This window comes from Vombatus ursinus, unplaced genomic scaffold (genome assembly GCF_900497805.2).
Source record: "Vombatus ursinus unplaced genomic scaffold, bare-nosed wombat genome assembly UNPS02014159.1, whole genome shotgun sequence".
In the NCBI taxonomy this organism is placed as follows: Eukaryota; Metazoa; Chordata; class Mammalia; order Diprotodontia; family Vombatidae; genus Vombatus; species Vombatus ursinus.
In genome coordinates this window covers 190,080-204,565 of record NW_020953937.1, presented here as the reverse complement: position 1 = coordinate 204,565, position 14,486 = coordinate 190,080, and the positions used below count along the sequence as shown (strand labels likewise).

General features: G+C 50.0%; 1 protein-coding gene across 1 annotated transcript in view; it reads left to right on the top strand.

Annotated features, from left to right (window-relative positions):
* The first annotated feature begins 1,000 nt into the window (after positions 1 to 1,000).
* LOC114040934 (zinc finger protein 850-like) overlaps positions 1,001 to 14,486 on the top strand; it is a 31,065-nt gene continuing 17,579 nt past the window's right edge. The window contains exons 1-4 of the mRNA XM_027859177.1: positions 1,001 to 1,102; positions 1,514 to 1,640; positions 1,978 to 2,073; positions 9,251 to 11,381. Coding sequence (XP_027714978.1) covers positions 1,067 to 1,102; positions 1,514 to 1,640; positions 1,978 to 2,073; positions 9,251 to 11,381 — 2,390 coding nt within the window. The 5' untranslated portion in view covers positions 1,001 to 1,066. The remainder of the gene's footprint in view (positions 1,103 to 1,513; positions 1,641 to 1,977; positions 2,074 to 9,250; positions 11,382 to 14,486) is intronic.

The following is a 14,486-nucleotide window of genomic DNA, read 5'->3' as shown; positions in this document are numbered from 1 at the left end:
TGCCAGGCACTGGACTAAGTGCTTTACAAATATTCTCGCATTCGACCCTCACAACAACCCTAGTGGTGTTATGATCTCCATTTTACAGATGAGAAAACTGAGAGGTTGGTGAGACTCCCAGCTAGGAAGTGGGCAGGGCCTGGAGTCAGGAACACTCCAGCTCAAATCCAGCCTCAGACTCTTGCTAACTGTGTGACCCAAGGCAAGTCACTTCCCCTCTATCTGCCTCAGTTTGCTCACATAAAATGGGGCTCATAACACCACCTCCCTCCCGGGATTGTTGTGAGGTGATAATTGTAAAGCCCTTAGTCCAGTGCCTGGCACACAGTAGGCGCTTAATAAATGCACATCCCCTTTCCCCTCCTCTCTTCCTGACCCAGGGCCCAGCATGGGCACTCCCCTCCCCCCATCTCGTTTCCATGGCAACAAGCAGGCAGCGGGTGATGTAACGTGAGGGGTGAGGCCTGGGCGGAGCGAGCCTGAGGGGCGGGCTTCGGGGAAGAGCAGATGTCACTTCCGGGAGGCCAGGCATCACTTCCAGTACCTGGAGCGCCCCCCCCCCCCCCGGGAGGTGAGAGGGCCCCCCCACCCGAAGAGAAGCCGTGAGCTCTGACCTCTGGCCCCCTCCTCACTTTCCTCCGTGTCTCGGTGATCTTTCCATCTCCTGTGTATACAGTAGGATGTCCATATATGCTGCCTTCGTCCCAGCTCTTCCCCCGAAGCCCAGGGATTTCTGGACCAAACCTTTCTCCGTGCCGTCACCTCCGGTCCCAGCTCGTGCTCACCTGTTTTCCCTTTTCTCCTCCAGCTCTAGCTTCTCTGGCCTTCCTCCTTCCTCCTCTTCCTCCTCCTCCCTCCTGCTCACTCTCATCCCTCCTCCCCTCTCCTCCCCTTCCTCTTCCTCCATTTCCCCTCGTGTTCCTCCTCCTTTCCCACTCCTCCGTCCTCCCCTCTCATCCATCGTCCCTCCTCTTCTCTCATCCCTCCTCCCCTTCCTCTTCCCCCTCTTCCCCATCCCTCCCTCCTCCTCCCTCCCCCTTCTCCTGCTGGACCCCCTGCAGCTGGAATGGCCCCTTGGCCTCTGACCCCTAGAGCCCTTCAGGTGAGTGGGATTTTCCTGGTGCCTGAGTGACCCCTGACCTCCCACCATAGGCATTCTCCCTCCTTGGTCAGCTCTGGACCACAGGGGATGGACTTGGAGAGTCCAGGGAGCCTCCGGTTCTCTCTCCCCACCAGTAATGGGGGCAGCACTGCCTTCTTGGCTCAGGAGGGAGCTGAGGTGGAGGCCCAGATGAGGGAACCGAGGCCCTGGGTCCCTGGCTCCCCAGCTCCCCAGCAGCAGGACCCCCATGAAGCTGCCCTGGTATCTCTGGTCATTGTCTTATGTTTTAGACCAAACAGGGACACTTAGTTCTTCTCAAATAAGACTGAACTGGTCATCTGGAAGGACCCCCTCCCTCCTCTGGACCTCGGGCCGACGGGTCAGTCCAGACAAAAGCATTTGATGTTTCAGGGATCGGTGACCTTCCGGGATGTGGCTGTGACCTTCAGCCATGAGGAGTGGGGGCATCTAGACCCCTCCCAGAAGGCTCTCTACTGTGAGGTGATGCTGGAGAATTACAGGAACATGGTCTGCCTGGGTGAGGACCCCAGGCTCCCCTGGGACCCAAACATTGCCCCTTGGAGGGAGGGCAGGGGCCTCGACTGAGGACACAGTCACGGGGGCCCCGCTGGGACTGCCTTGTTCCCAGGGGGAAGGGTTTTCCTGGCCCCTTCCCGAGTGTGGATCCCCCCTCCCTCCTGTTCCCTTGGGTCCCAGACTGTCCCTGAAAGTCCCTGGGCAGCTCCCTGGAGATAGGACAGGAGCCAATGGGGCTCTCCTGGGCCCCTGAGCCTGCTGCCTTGTCCCAGCGAGAGGGGCCAGGCTGGACCCGAGGTGGTCGTCATCCCCAGGACTCTCCCATTTCCCATCACCAGGACTTGCCGCTTCCCAACCCAATGTGATGGACCAGTTGGAGCGAGGGGAAGCCCCTTGGACTCCGGAAGGAGATGTTGCATGGAGCAGCTCCGCAGGTGAGTGTGAGAGAGAGCTCAGTGGGCAGACGAGGGAGGCCAGTCATCCCTGTGGCGGACAAGCAGCTGTCCTGGCGCTCTCTTCTCCCCAGTTCTGTAGCTCAGCCAGGCCGGCGGCGCCCTTGCCTATGGATGAAGCAATGAACGCAGAATGAGTGAGTGTGCAGGTGTGCAGTTAAATCTAAGCTTGCTCTGGGTGCACACAGGCTAAGGGCAGGGCAGCTGTCTGTCCTCAGGCGGTGCCTTTCCTGCTGGTCCCCTCTGTTCCATTTTTCCTTTTTCCTCTCATACCACCAGCCATCTGCCTGCTTTCTGTGGACCCACTGTACTGCAGTGGTCTTCCCTGGTGGACTCCTCTGCTTTCCTCTCACCTTCCCAGACTCATAGCTTTGGGCAGTTCTGAAAGCTTGATGCCGTGGCCATGGGCAGCTTTTGGCAAGTGGGTGGGCTTGGGCTGGCTCCAAGGGGAGGGTCAGTCCTGCTGTGCCCCCCCCATCCCCATAGAGCCGACATCCAGTGGCCGTCCAGTCGTTCCTTAGGCTGGAATTCCTCATAACTTGTGTCTGTTCTTGGACGTTTCTCTTCTGGAGATGACTCGAGGCACCTTCGGTGGAGATGGCTCAATTCTTGGCAGAAATATCGGCAGCATGTTTGTCTTTCCTTTTCTTTTTATTCCTCCAAATGAGTTCCCATCTTGTCTGGGTGACCCTAGGCAAGTCACTTTCTCTCCTGTCTGTCTCTCTGCAGGTGGTAGTGAGGATCCAGAAGACATATTTGCACAGCACTTTGCAAACATGAAAGTGCTCTATAAATGCACTGTACTTAAGGTTTTTGGAATGGATTTCTCACTAGATTTCCGCTTTTTAGATCTGGGCAAGCCACCTGGGAGTTGCCCAGAGCAGGTCATGGCACATTAAGCCAGGAGATGAAGGAAGAGCCTCTGGCTGATGGCTTCAGGTCTGGTTGGATGGCTGAACCCTCAGAGCAGTTGGGGAGTTTTCAACATCAGTGTGCCAGGAGGCCTCCGGGACAGGGCCCCCAGGATCTGAGTTTGGACCTAGGCTGTTGAGCAATTCCGTGCATGACTTGGATAAAGCCATAGATAGATGTGGGAGGTGAAGATGGACAGCGGTTGTTTTGAGAAAAAGCTGGAGGATTCAGTGGCCCAAAAAGGAATTTGGGGGCAGCATTGGGGGAGGACTCAGGTGACCTCGGGCTCTGTCAAGAAGGGCCCAGCTTCCAGGAGTAGCGAGGGGAGAGTCCCACTGAGCTCTGCCCTCCTCAGGCCTCCTCTGGGGTGTTGTGGTCAGTTGTGGAGACCACGGGCCAGCGGCTGACATGCTGAGGTGTCCTGGGAGGACATGTGTTGGGGAACAGAACTGAGGATTTACTGATTTTGTTCCCTGCTTCGTTTTCTTTTTGAGTGTATTTATTTTAACTTAAATATATGTGCTTGGCACCTGCTGCATGCAAGGAACTGGGTCAGCGCTGAGGATCCTGAGACAAAAACACGGGGTCAGTGGGGAATGGGGAAGGCTGGGGCAGGGGTCCTTGAGAGGGCTCTGTTCATGGCTCAGCAGGGTTAGCCTCATTCTGCTTGGCCCACAGGAGTAGAACAGCAGGGAGCACAGTGGATTGAGTCAGGAAGACCTGAGTTCAGATCTTGCTTCAGGCACTTACGAGCTATGTGATCCAGAGCAAGTCACTTCACTCTCTTTGCCTCAGTTTCCTCCCTTGTCAAATAGGGATAATCGTGGCATCTACTTCCTGGGGTGGTTGCAAGGAGCGAGTGACATCATATGTTGTAAAAGCCTCTGGGAGTACAGCTCCCAAGGGGACACTGATGTCAGGACGATGAGGGCTGCCTCTGACAGTGGTGGAGGCAGGCCGAGACAGAATGAACGACAGGTGACTGATGCTTCCTCCAGCGTTGTGTTGTGGGCAGGTGAGCATGCCCCCGCTGCCTTTAGGGAGGGCCTGGATAACGAGGTCCAAGGCCGCAGGGCCAGCCACGGATCCCTGGGGCATTTCACTACATACCTCTTTCCAACTTGTCCTTGAAGGGTTCAGGCTAACCCTAACTTGGTCCTCTGCCAAGAAGGGGAGCCTTCATCCTCACATGCTTCACTTGAGTGCTGACTGCTCCCCATTGCTGAGGCACCTCTCTCCTTTTCTCTTGGACACCCCTGAGGGTGGGGAAGCGAGCCTTGCTCCCTCCCTCTCTTCCTACTTGTCTCCATCGATCCCCCAGCAGAGAAAATAAATCAAAGGATCCCAGATCAGGCCTCCTCCCATTGTGGGTTATCGTGGTTAGTGGGAGGGAATTGAGCGTGCAGAGAGCCAGGCTCTTCTTGAGGGCTTGCGTCCAGTTGGCTGGGTTACCGCACCTCTCCTTGGGATGTCAGCCAGGTGGGAGGGGTGGGTGGTTCCACAGAAATTGGAGTTGGGCCAAATGGCAGTGCTTGTAGACTGTCAGGGGAGGCGAGGAAGACCAGAGCAGGGAGGATGGCTTCATGGCTTGTAACAGACCCTTGACAGACCCAATCTCCCTCCCTTCCCCCTTCTTGCCAAGTTCAGCCTTTTTACACATTTACTCAATCCCATCCACTTTTATCTTCTCCAGCAGATTGAATCCTCAGTCCCCAGTCTACAGTCTCTCCCAGTCAACTAGTTCCTTCCCAGAAAGGGGGAGGGGGTGCTTCAGTGTCTAGAGCATGAGGCCTGGAGTCAGGAAGACTTGAGTCCAGATCTGGCCTCAGACACTTACCAACTGTGTGACCCTGGGCAAGCCACTTAACCTCTGTGTGCCTAGGTTTCTTCAGTTGGGAAATGGAGATCACAGTAGCACCTCCCTCCCTGGGTTGTTATGAGGACCAGACGAAATAATATTTGCAAAGTGCTTAGCCCATTGCCAGGCACATAGTAGGTGCTTAATAAATGTTTATTCCATTCCATTCCTTCCCTGCTGCCTTCCAACACGGCCCCCACATCTCAGCCTTAAGGTATAAGACCCTACAACTTGGCTAGATACGATCTTCCTGTCTTTCTCACCTGTGTTCCTTAACGATTCCCTCCCCTCTGGTTCTCCTTCCACCACCTTCCCCTCCCCCGCCCAGCTTCCACTGTGACTAGACAGGGCATGTCAGCCCCTTCCTCTGCTCCTCATCCCTGTCATTCTTCAATCCCGAGCCCCTTCCCTGGCCACCACTGCCCATGTATGTTGTCTCCCCCTGTTAAAATGTCTGAGGCTGCCTAGCCTCCCCTGTTAGCCCAGCACCTGGCACGTAGAAGTACGTAATCACTGCTTTTTCTGCCAGTCTGCTCTCTTCAAAGTTACCTGGGATCTCCTGATTCTCCAATCTAGTCTCCTTTTCTCTTTCCTTTTTTTTGTGAAGCAATTGGGGTTAAGTGACTTGCCCAAGTTCACACAGCCAGTGTCAAGTGTCAGAGGCAGGATTTGAACTCAGGTCCTCCAGACTCCAAGGTGACAGCTCTATCTACTGCACCACCTAGCTGCCCCTTGTTTTTTGGGGGGTCCTTTTCTCAGTCCTCCTTCTTGACCTCGCTGCAGCCTTGTGCACTGTCCCCCTTTTCTCAGTACTTGCTTTCTAAGTATTTGTGATGTGATTTTTTTTTGCTGGTTCTCCTACCTCTCTGACTGACTCGTTAATTTTATGATATATAATATTTATGACTATCTTAGTCTATGAACTCATTGTATTACCTCCTAAAGCTCCCCTCCCCCTCAGCACACCCCAGCCACATCTCTACCAAAATTTTGGGCACCACTTTCCTTCTAGTCGCTCAAGTTCATGGTCTAGGAGTCATCCTGGACTCCCCTATCTTTCACCCCCAGATTCAATACAGTGCCAAGGCCTTTCACTTTCCCCTTTGTATTATCTCATAGATTTCACCTCCACAGGGTCTGTGGTCACTTTCACCTTTGCATCTTCTCTCATAGATTTCACCTCTACAATTTCTCTCCTCTAACCCTAACCCTAACCCTAACCATATATATGTATGTTTCCATAATTACATATTAAAATGATTTTTAAACTTTTTTTAAGTTCTGAGTTCCAAGTTCTATCTATCCCCTCCCCTCACTGAGATGGTAAGCAATCAGATAGATGTTATACATGTGCAATCGTGTGAAATATTTCCATGTTAGTCTTTTTGTACAAGAAGACTTGAGTAAAAGAAAAAGGATGAAAGGCATGCTTTAGCCTCTTTTCAAACAGTATCAGTTCTTTCTCTGGAAATGTTTCATCATTAGTCCTTTGGGATTGTCTTGGATCGTTGTAATGTTGAGAATGGCTGAGTTAATTATTGTTGCAGTATTGCTGTTATTATGTGTAGTGTTCTGGTTCTGTTCACTTCACTACGCATCAGTTCATGTAAGTCTTTCCGAGTTTTTCTGAAATCATTCTGCTTGTCATTTCTTATAGCACAATAATATTCCATCACAATCATGTACCATGGCTTGTTTATCCATTCCCCATTGGATGGGCATCCCTTCAATTTCTAATTCTTAACCACTACAAAATTATTTTTGTACAGATAGGCCCTTTCCCCCTTTTTTGGATGTCTTTATCTCTCCTCACTTTCACCTTTGCATCATCTCTCACAGATTTCACCTCCACAACCTTTCTCCAATATGCTGCCTTCTCTCCTCTGACACTGCCACTACCCTGGTGCAGGTTCCCATCCTCTCTCCATCTAATTATTGCTGTTATTATTCTGTTATTCAGCAAACTCCGGTGGCTCCCTGTTACCTCTAGGATCAAATATCAGTACTTCTACTTGGCGTTTTAAACCCTTCACAACTTGGCCCCATCCTATGTTTCACGGCCTTTTTATATATTCATGGACTTTAAGACCCAGTCAAATTGACATTTTGCACTGGCACTGCCTTTCCCATCTCCGTGCTTCTCTATGATCCGTCCCCCAAGCCTAGAATGTGTTCCCTTCTCAACTGTGCTGCTTAGTTTTTTCCTTTCAGAATTTAGCTCAAGCACCATCTCCTCCTACATGAGCCATCCCTGATTGTCCCTCAGCCTCTGATAACTTTGTGTATGCTTATATAAGCATGTTATAGCTCCCTACACCCGAAATAGAAGGTTTTCTCCGTGAAGGCGGGGACTTCTTTCTTTCTTTCTAACCTTGGGGCTCAGTGTCTGATTTGAATGGCGATCTTTCTGAGTCCACATCTAGCATTCAATTTGCCGTGGCACTGAGCTGCCTATGTCTTAGAATCCCGGGAGCAGACAGAAGAGGGGTATGGGGTGTGTGTGGAGAAGACAAAGGGCTCCCCAGCCCCATTACACTGTGCTTGTCCTCTGAGGAGCAGTGTAGCCCAAATGCTCACTCGGTGTAGACTCAGTCTAGCACGGCCCCACGGGATGGTCATAAAAGAGGGGAAGTGGGATACTGTGGCCAGAAGGCTATTGAAAGGGTAGTTAAGAAGGCCAGTTCAAGGCCTGCTTCTGCCTCTTGGATGTGTGTCCTTGGGCAAGTCACTGTATCACCATGAGCCTTGGTTTCCTCATTTGGGAAGTAGAATAACCAGTCTCCCTACTTTATGAAATGGTTGTGGGGATTGACGTGAAAGCTTTTGATGAAGTGTCAGTTGCTGTATAGTGTCAGGTGGGGTATGATTTTTATTTGTTCCCCCAACTCCCTTCTAGCTGCCTCCATGTATTGCCCTCCTTCATTAAAATGTCAGCTCCTTGAGGTCAGCAACTCTTAATTGAAGTCAAGCATATATTAAGTACCTACTGTGTGCTAAATGCTGGGGATACCAAGAAAGGAAAAAGACAGTCCCTGCCCTTCAGGACCTCACAGCCTAATGGGGGAAACAACAAGCAAACTGCCATGTACACACAAACTATAGATAAAATCAACTAGATAATCAACAGAGGAAAGGAACTAGAGTGAAGAGGGTTGGTGAACACTTCCTGTAGAGGGTGGGATTTTAGCAGGGATTTGAAGGAAACCAAGGAGGTGAGTATTGAGAGTGAAGGAGTGGACAGCTGGAGAGATGCCTGCAAGTCAGGAGACAGAGTGTTGTTTGTGGAGCAGTCAGGAGGCCAGTGTCACCTGGAGAAGGCGGGGAAGGTTGAGGGGCTGCAGATTAGGAAGGGATTTTTTATGCTAAGTAGAGGACTTTATATTTGATTCTGGAGGTCATAAGGAGGCCCTGGAGTTTATTGAGTAGGCTATTGCAATAATCCAGGTATGAGGAGATGAGGGCCTGCACTAGGGTGGCAACAATGTCAGAGAAGGGACATATATCTGAATTGCTACCCGGGTAGAAACAATAGAACTTATCAACTAATTGAGTATTGGAGATGAGAGAAAGTGAGGAGTCGAGGATGACACCTGGGATTGGAGCCTGGATGACTGGGAGGCTGGTGCTGTCCTTTACAGGAAGAGGGTAAGGTCTGGCGGGAAGATGATGTGTTCAGTTTTGGATGTGATGAGTTTAAGATGTCTAACAGATAAGCGACTGGAGGTCGGAAAGTTTAGGGCTGGACAAATAGATCTGAGAATCGTTTTCATAGAGATGATAATTGAATCTGTGGGAGCTGATGAGATCACCAAGTAAAATGATGCAGAAGGGAAGAAGGGATCCTGGACAGAGCCTTGGGGGTTACTCATGGTTACATAGCATGAAGATCTTGCACTTAAGACAGAAGAATAGTTAGGAGAAGAGCCTAGAGAGAATAGCGTCCCAGAGAGAAGAGTGTGAAGGAGGAGAGGGTGATCAGGAATGTCAGAGGCTGCAGAAAGGTCGAGAATGGAGAGGACTGAGACCAGGCCATTGGATTTGGCAACCCAGAGACCATTCACAACTTGGGAGAGAGCAGTTTCAGTGGAAGGATGAGTTTGTAGACAGCCTTCTCAAGGAGTTTCGTCATAAAAGGGAGGCGAGATATAGGATGCTAGCTAGTGGGTCAGATACATCAAGCGAGGTGTTTTTGAGGATGGTGGAGATGTGGGTGTGTTTGTAGTCAGCAAGTGCTTGCTTGAATTTGTATCTCCAGTGTTTGTGTTCTCTCTCTCTCTCTTTCTCTCTCTCTCTCTCTCTCATTCTCTTTCCTCCCTCCTGCCCACCCCCCTTTAAAGTTTATAGCAAGTGGCTACAGGAACTATTCATATTTTTTAAAATTTCTTTCAGATTGGGTTACTAGCCTTGAAACCAAGGAGTCATTTCCCAAGCAGGGCACTTCTATGGAACGATCCCTGGAGAGACTCTCATGGAATGATTTCTTTGTCTCCAAACTAAGAGAATCCTGGGAATGTGGTGTTGACTTAGAGAAGCTGCATATCATTGAGGACAAATATTCTCAGCAAGTCAAGGTCACCCAAAGAAACACTTCCAATAAAGTGGGTGGGTATGAATATAGGGAATATGATAGAAGGGCTGGTCTAGGGCCTATCCTTTTTCCACAGCAGAGAGTATGTAATGCACAGAGAAAGAGCTTCAGTCTGTATTCTGAACCCAGTCTCTGGAGCAGAAGCTGTTCCAAGAAGATCATTTCTCAGTTTAATGAATGTGGGAAAGCCCTTAACCATAGCTCAACCATTACCCTCCCTCAGGCAGTTCACACTGGAGCCAAACCCCAGAAATATAATGAATGTGAGACCTTTTCCCAGAATATGCAACTTATTAAACATCTGGGAACCCATCTTGGAGAGAAATTATGTGAACATAAAAACCATGGGAAGGCCTGCACCTGCAACTCATCCCTTATGTCCTATTACAGGATTCACACTAGCACAAAACTATGTGGATGCAGTGATTGTGGGAAGGCCTTCACCCCCAGTTCATCCCTTACTTCCCATCACAGGGTCCATACTGGAGAGAAACCATTTGGATGTGACTGTGGGAAAGCATTTCGCCTAAACAAACAGCTTATCCGACATCAGACAGTTTGCGCTGGAGAGAGGAAGCCTTATGAATGTAATGCATGTAGGAAGACTTTCCTTCAGAGAAAAGAACTTACTCAACATCGGAGTATTCACACTGGAGAAAAACCATTTAAATGTAATGAATGTGGAAAGGCCTTCACCCGCAGCTCATCCCTTATTTCCCATCAGACAATTCATACTGGAGAGAAACCTTATGAGTGTTGTGAATGTGGAAAAGCTTTCCGCTTGAGAAAACAGCTTACTGGACATCAGAGAATTCATACTGGAGAGAAACCTTACGAATGTGTTGAATGTGGGAAGGCTTTCCGCCTGAGCATTCAGCTTACCCGACATTGGAATATTCATACCGGAGAGAAACCCTATGAATGTCATGAATGTGGGAAGGCCTTCCGCTGGTGCAAACAGCTCACCCGACATCGAAGTATTCACACCAGAGAAAAGCTTTATGAATATCACAAATTTGAGGAGACTATCTGCCGGAGAACAGAGCTTGCTCCTCATCAGAGTAGTTTTGCTGGAGAGAAAGCTTATGAATGTAATACATGTGGGAAGACCTTTAACCGAAGCTCATCCCTCACTTCCCATCGTAGGATTCATAGTGGAGAGAAGCCATATGAATGTAATGAATGTGGCAAGGCCTTTCGCCTGAGCAAACAGCTGACTGCACATCAGAGAACTCACACGGGAGAGAAACCTTTTGTATGCAGTGAGTGTGGGAAGGCCTTCACATGCAACTCTTCCCTTATTTCCCATCATAGGATCCATACTGGAGAGAAACCTTATGAATGTAATGAATGTGGCAGGGCCTTTAACCGGAAAACAGAATTAATGTATCACCAGAGAATTCACACTGGGGAAAAACCTTATGAATGCCTTGAGTGTGGAAAAGCTTTCCGCCTGAGTGTACAGCTCACTCGACACCGGAGTATTCACACTGGAGAGAAACCTTATGGATGCCATGAATGTGGGAAGGCCTTCCGCTGGTGCAAACAGCTCACTCGACATCGGAGTATTCATACTGGAGAGAAACCTTTTGCGTGTAATGAGTGTGAAAAAGCCTTCCGCCAGAGGGCTGAACTTATTCAACATCAGAATATCCATACTGGAGAGAAACCTTATGAATGTAATGAGTGTGGGAAGGCCTTTAACCGCAGCTCTTCCCTTATTTCCCATCACAGGATTCACACTGGAGAAAAACCATTTGAATGTAGTGAGTGTGGGAAGGCCTTTACCCGAAGCTCGTCTCTTACTTCCCATCACAGGATTCACACTGGAGAGAAGCCATTTGAATGTAATGACTGTGGAAAATCCTTTCGCCAGAGTACACAGCTCACTCGACATCAGACAACTCATACTGAAGGGAAACTCTATGAAGCTCCATCCTCCTGAATATCATGAATGTGAGAAGGATATTGGCCAGAGCATAGACTTGACTGAAAAGGAGAGAATTCCAACAGAAGGCAAACCCTAGGGATTAATCAAGGAGCCTCTTCCTACTTTGCCACACAGCGACCGCTCCTCAGCTCCCTGCATCCCCTCTTGGACTCCCCCCACTCCCACCCATACACAATTAGTGATGACTGAGAACCCTGAGATTGGACAGAAGCGCATTCTCTCCAGTCCCTTCAGTTCTCAGCATTACTCACCATTCCTCAGTTGGGCTAATACTCCCACCTCCTCCAGCCTGCTCCACCCCTCATCACCTCTTTTCCTTTGGAGTCTTCACAACTGCCTTCACATATGCTAAAGTGTCTCTCGGTACTTAAAAAAAAAATACTTCACACTGCCTTGACCCTTTCCACAACCATTACCAGCCCATCTCCTCCCTTCACTGCCAAAGTTCTTGGAAAAAAACTGACTGCACCCAATTCTTCCAGTACCTCATCATTCACCATGTCCTTAACACAGAGTCAGAGGGGTACGATGGAAAGGGCAGTGGCTGGAGTTAAAGGACACTGGTTCGAACCCCATCTTTGATGATGACTACCAGTCTGATGTTGGCCAAGCCATTCCAACTGGGCGTCAGTTTCTTCATCTGTAACATGATGAGTCGGACTGGAGAAGGTGGCATTGGAAGTCTCTTCCAGCCCCGCATGTATGATTCTGTGTTGTAGTTTTGTCCCAGCCATCCCTCTGCATGGTCTGAGGCAGCTAGGTGGAGTCGTGGATAAAATGCTGGAAGACTCAAGTTCAAATCCTGTTCCAGACACTTCTTTTGTAACCATGAGCAAGCTCTTTAACCTCTTTTCAGTCTCAGTTTCCTCATATGTGAAATGGGAACAATAATAGTTTCTATGCTAGAGAGTTGTTAGGAGGATTCAGTGAGATAGTATAGGTTATCACTGTGACCCATTGTACTGTTATTACCGCTGAAACTGCTTCCTCAGAAATTACCAGGGACCATGTAATTGCCAAATAGACTGACTTGAAAAATTACTTACTGCCTTCCCTCATTTTTGTATGAAGTATTTCATGCTCTACACTCCTCCCTTCTTGGGTATTTTCTCCTGCCTTGTCTTCATAGCACTCTTTCCCTCCCTGACTGATCTTTTCTGTCTTCAGCGTCTCTTTGCCCTGTCTCCCCTCCATTAAGGACCCTCGGGGTCCTGCCTTCTGTCCCCAGAGGTTCAGTGTAAGCAGATGATGACTGTCTTAGAGCTAGCTCTGGCTTCACTGTGAGCTCCGGCCGGTCAGCGTCACCATAGCATGCCCGTGGATGCCTGATCTTGCCGTCCCGGGGAGGGGCAACACTTGGCTCGAGATTGGCCTGGGTTCGCTTGTTGCTGCATCCTGTGATTTTCCGTGCGTGCACGCTCTGCCCTTAGTGCCAGACCGCCCCTCCAGTGCATGTCCTCTCCATTCCCTTCTTCTCTCCCACTTCTTCATAGAGCTACCTGGCACCTACGAGCCAATCCGGAGTGCCTCTGCACAGGGACCTTCAGGGCCTGCCTACTAGCCACAGAGGGGGCCAGCCTGGGCAGGGGAGAGGGGCTCTTTCGCAATTCTCACTCCTCCCTTCTCCGTCCTTGGTGCCAGCCTTTCGGCCCAGCCCTCTGTCAAACCATTTTTGTTGTTAGCACTTTGCATGCTATGTCCCCGGTGCTTAACAAATGCTTGTGCCCCACCAGCTTGGACTGAGGGGGGCTGAGTCTGCAATGCCCCATCCCCTCCCCCTTTTCTGCTCTCTGTGCCCAGCCTGATTCCAGACTTTTCTTGGGTACTAAATAAACTCTTGTTGACTGGCTGACGTTGTTGGGCCTTCAAAGCCAGGATCTCGGGCTGATGGCATTTCCTCGGTTTGTGCACTTTTCCCAATTGTGCACTTGCCCCCTGCATGTCAGGTGTAGACATGTGTAAACAGCTGGCTTTTAATAAATGTGGCCTTAAATGATGATGAGAAAGGCTTCATATCTGGCACCCAGTAGGTGCTCCATAAATGCTTGCTCCTTCCTAAGCCCTTAATTTCGGGGAGGGGTGGGGCAGGGAGGGCTAGGCAGGGTTACTCCTCACTTTGGGTGTGGGGAAGGGGAATCTGCCACGCCCCCTCTGGGCCCCACTTCTCTGCCGTCCCTGGCCCTTCTCTGGGCATGCGCACCCTTGTGGCCGGGGTCCTAAACTACGTTTCCCAGATTGCCCTAAAGACTGGGAAGGGAGTGGGACGGGGTGACGTCACTTCCGCTTCCTCCTGTTGTTGCTGCTTCTGGCTGTCACTTCCCTGGGCTAGATCGGGGGCGGGGGCCGGGGCCTCGGGAGGCAGCCCTGGCTCTGGCCTTCCGTCCTTCCTTCCCTGCTCCCTTCTTCTTTATCCTTTCTTTTTCCTCTTTCTCCCTTTTCTTCTCTCTTCCTTCTTTCTTTATCCTCTCTCTTTCCTTCCTCCCTTCTTTTTCCTCTCTTTCCTTCCTTCCTCTTTATCTTCTTTTTCCTCCCTCTTTCCCTTCCGTCCTTCCTTCCCTCCTCCCTTCTTCTTTATCCTTTCTTTTTCCTCTTTCTCCCTTTTCTTCTCTCTTCCTTCTTTCTTTATCCTCTCTCTTTCCTTCCTCCCTTCTTTTTCCTCTCTTTCCTTCCTTCCTCTTTATCTTCTTTTTCCTCCCTCTTTCCCTTCCTTCTTCCTTCCCTCCTCCCTCCCTTCCTCTTTATCCTTTCTTCTTCCCTTCTTTTTCCTCTTCCTTCTTCTCTCTTTCCTTCCTTCCTCTTTATTTGCTTTCCTCCCTCCTTCCCTTCTTTTTCCTCTTATTTTTTCCTTCCTCTGTTTTTTTCACTGTCTCTTCTTCCCTCCTTTCCTCTCCTCTGCCTCTACCCTCCATCCATCCCTCCCTTCTTTCACTTCAGAGACCAGCGTGCTACCCTGTCCTCAGGGAAGGGGAGATTCAATGGGTCCCTCTTGTGTGGATAGGCAGGAGGGGGTGAAGGTGTGGATGGTAGATGGAGGCAGCCCAAGGGGTCCTCCTGGAGATGTTTGGTGGTTGGTTTTGCTTAGAGCT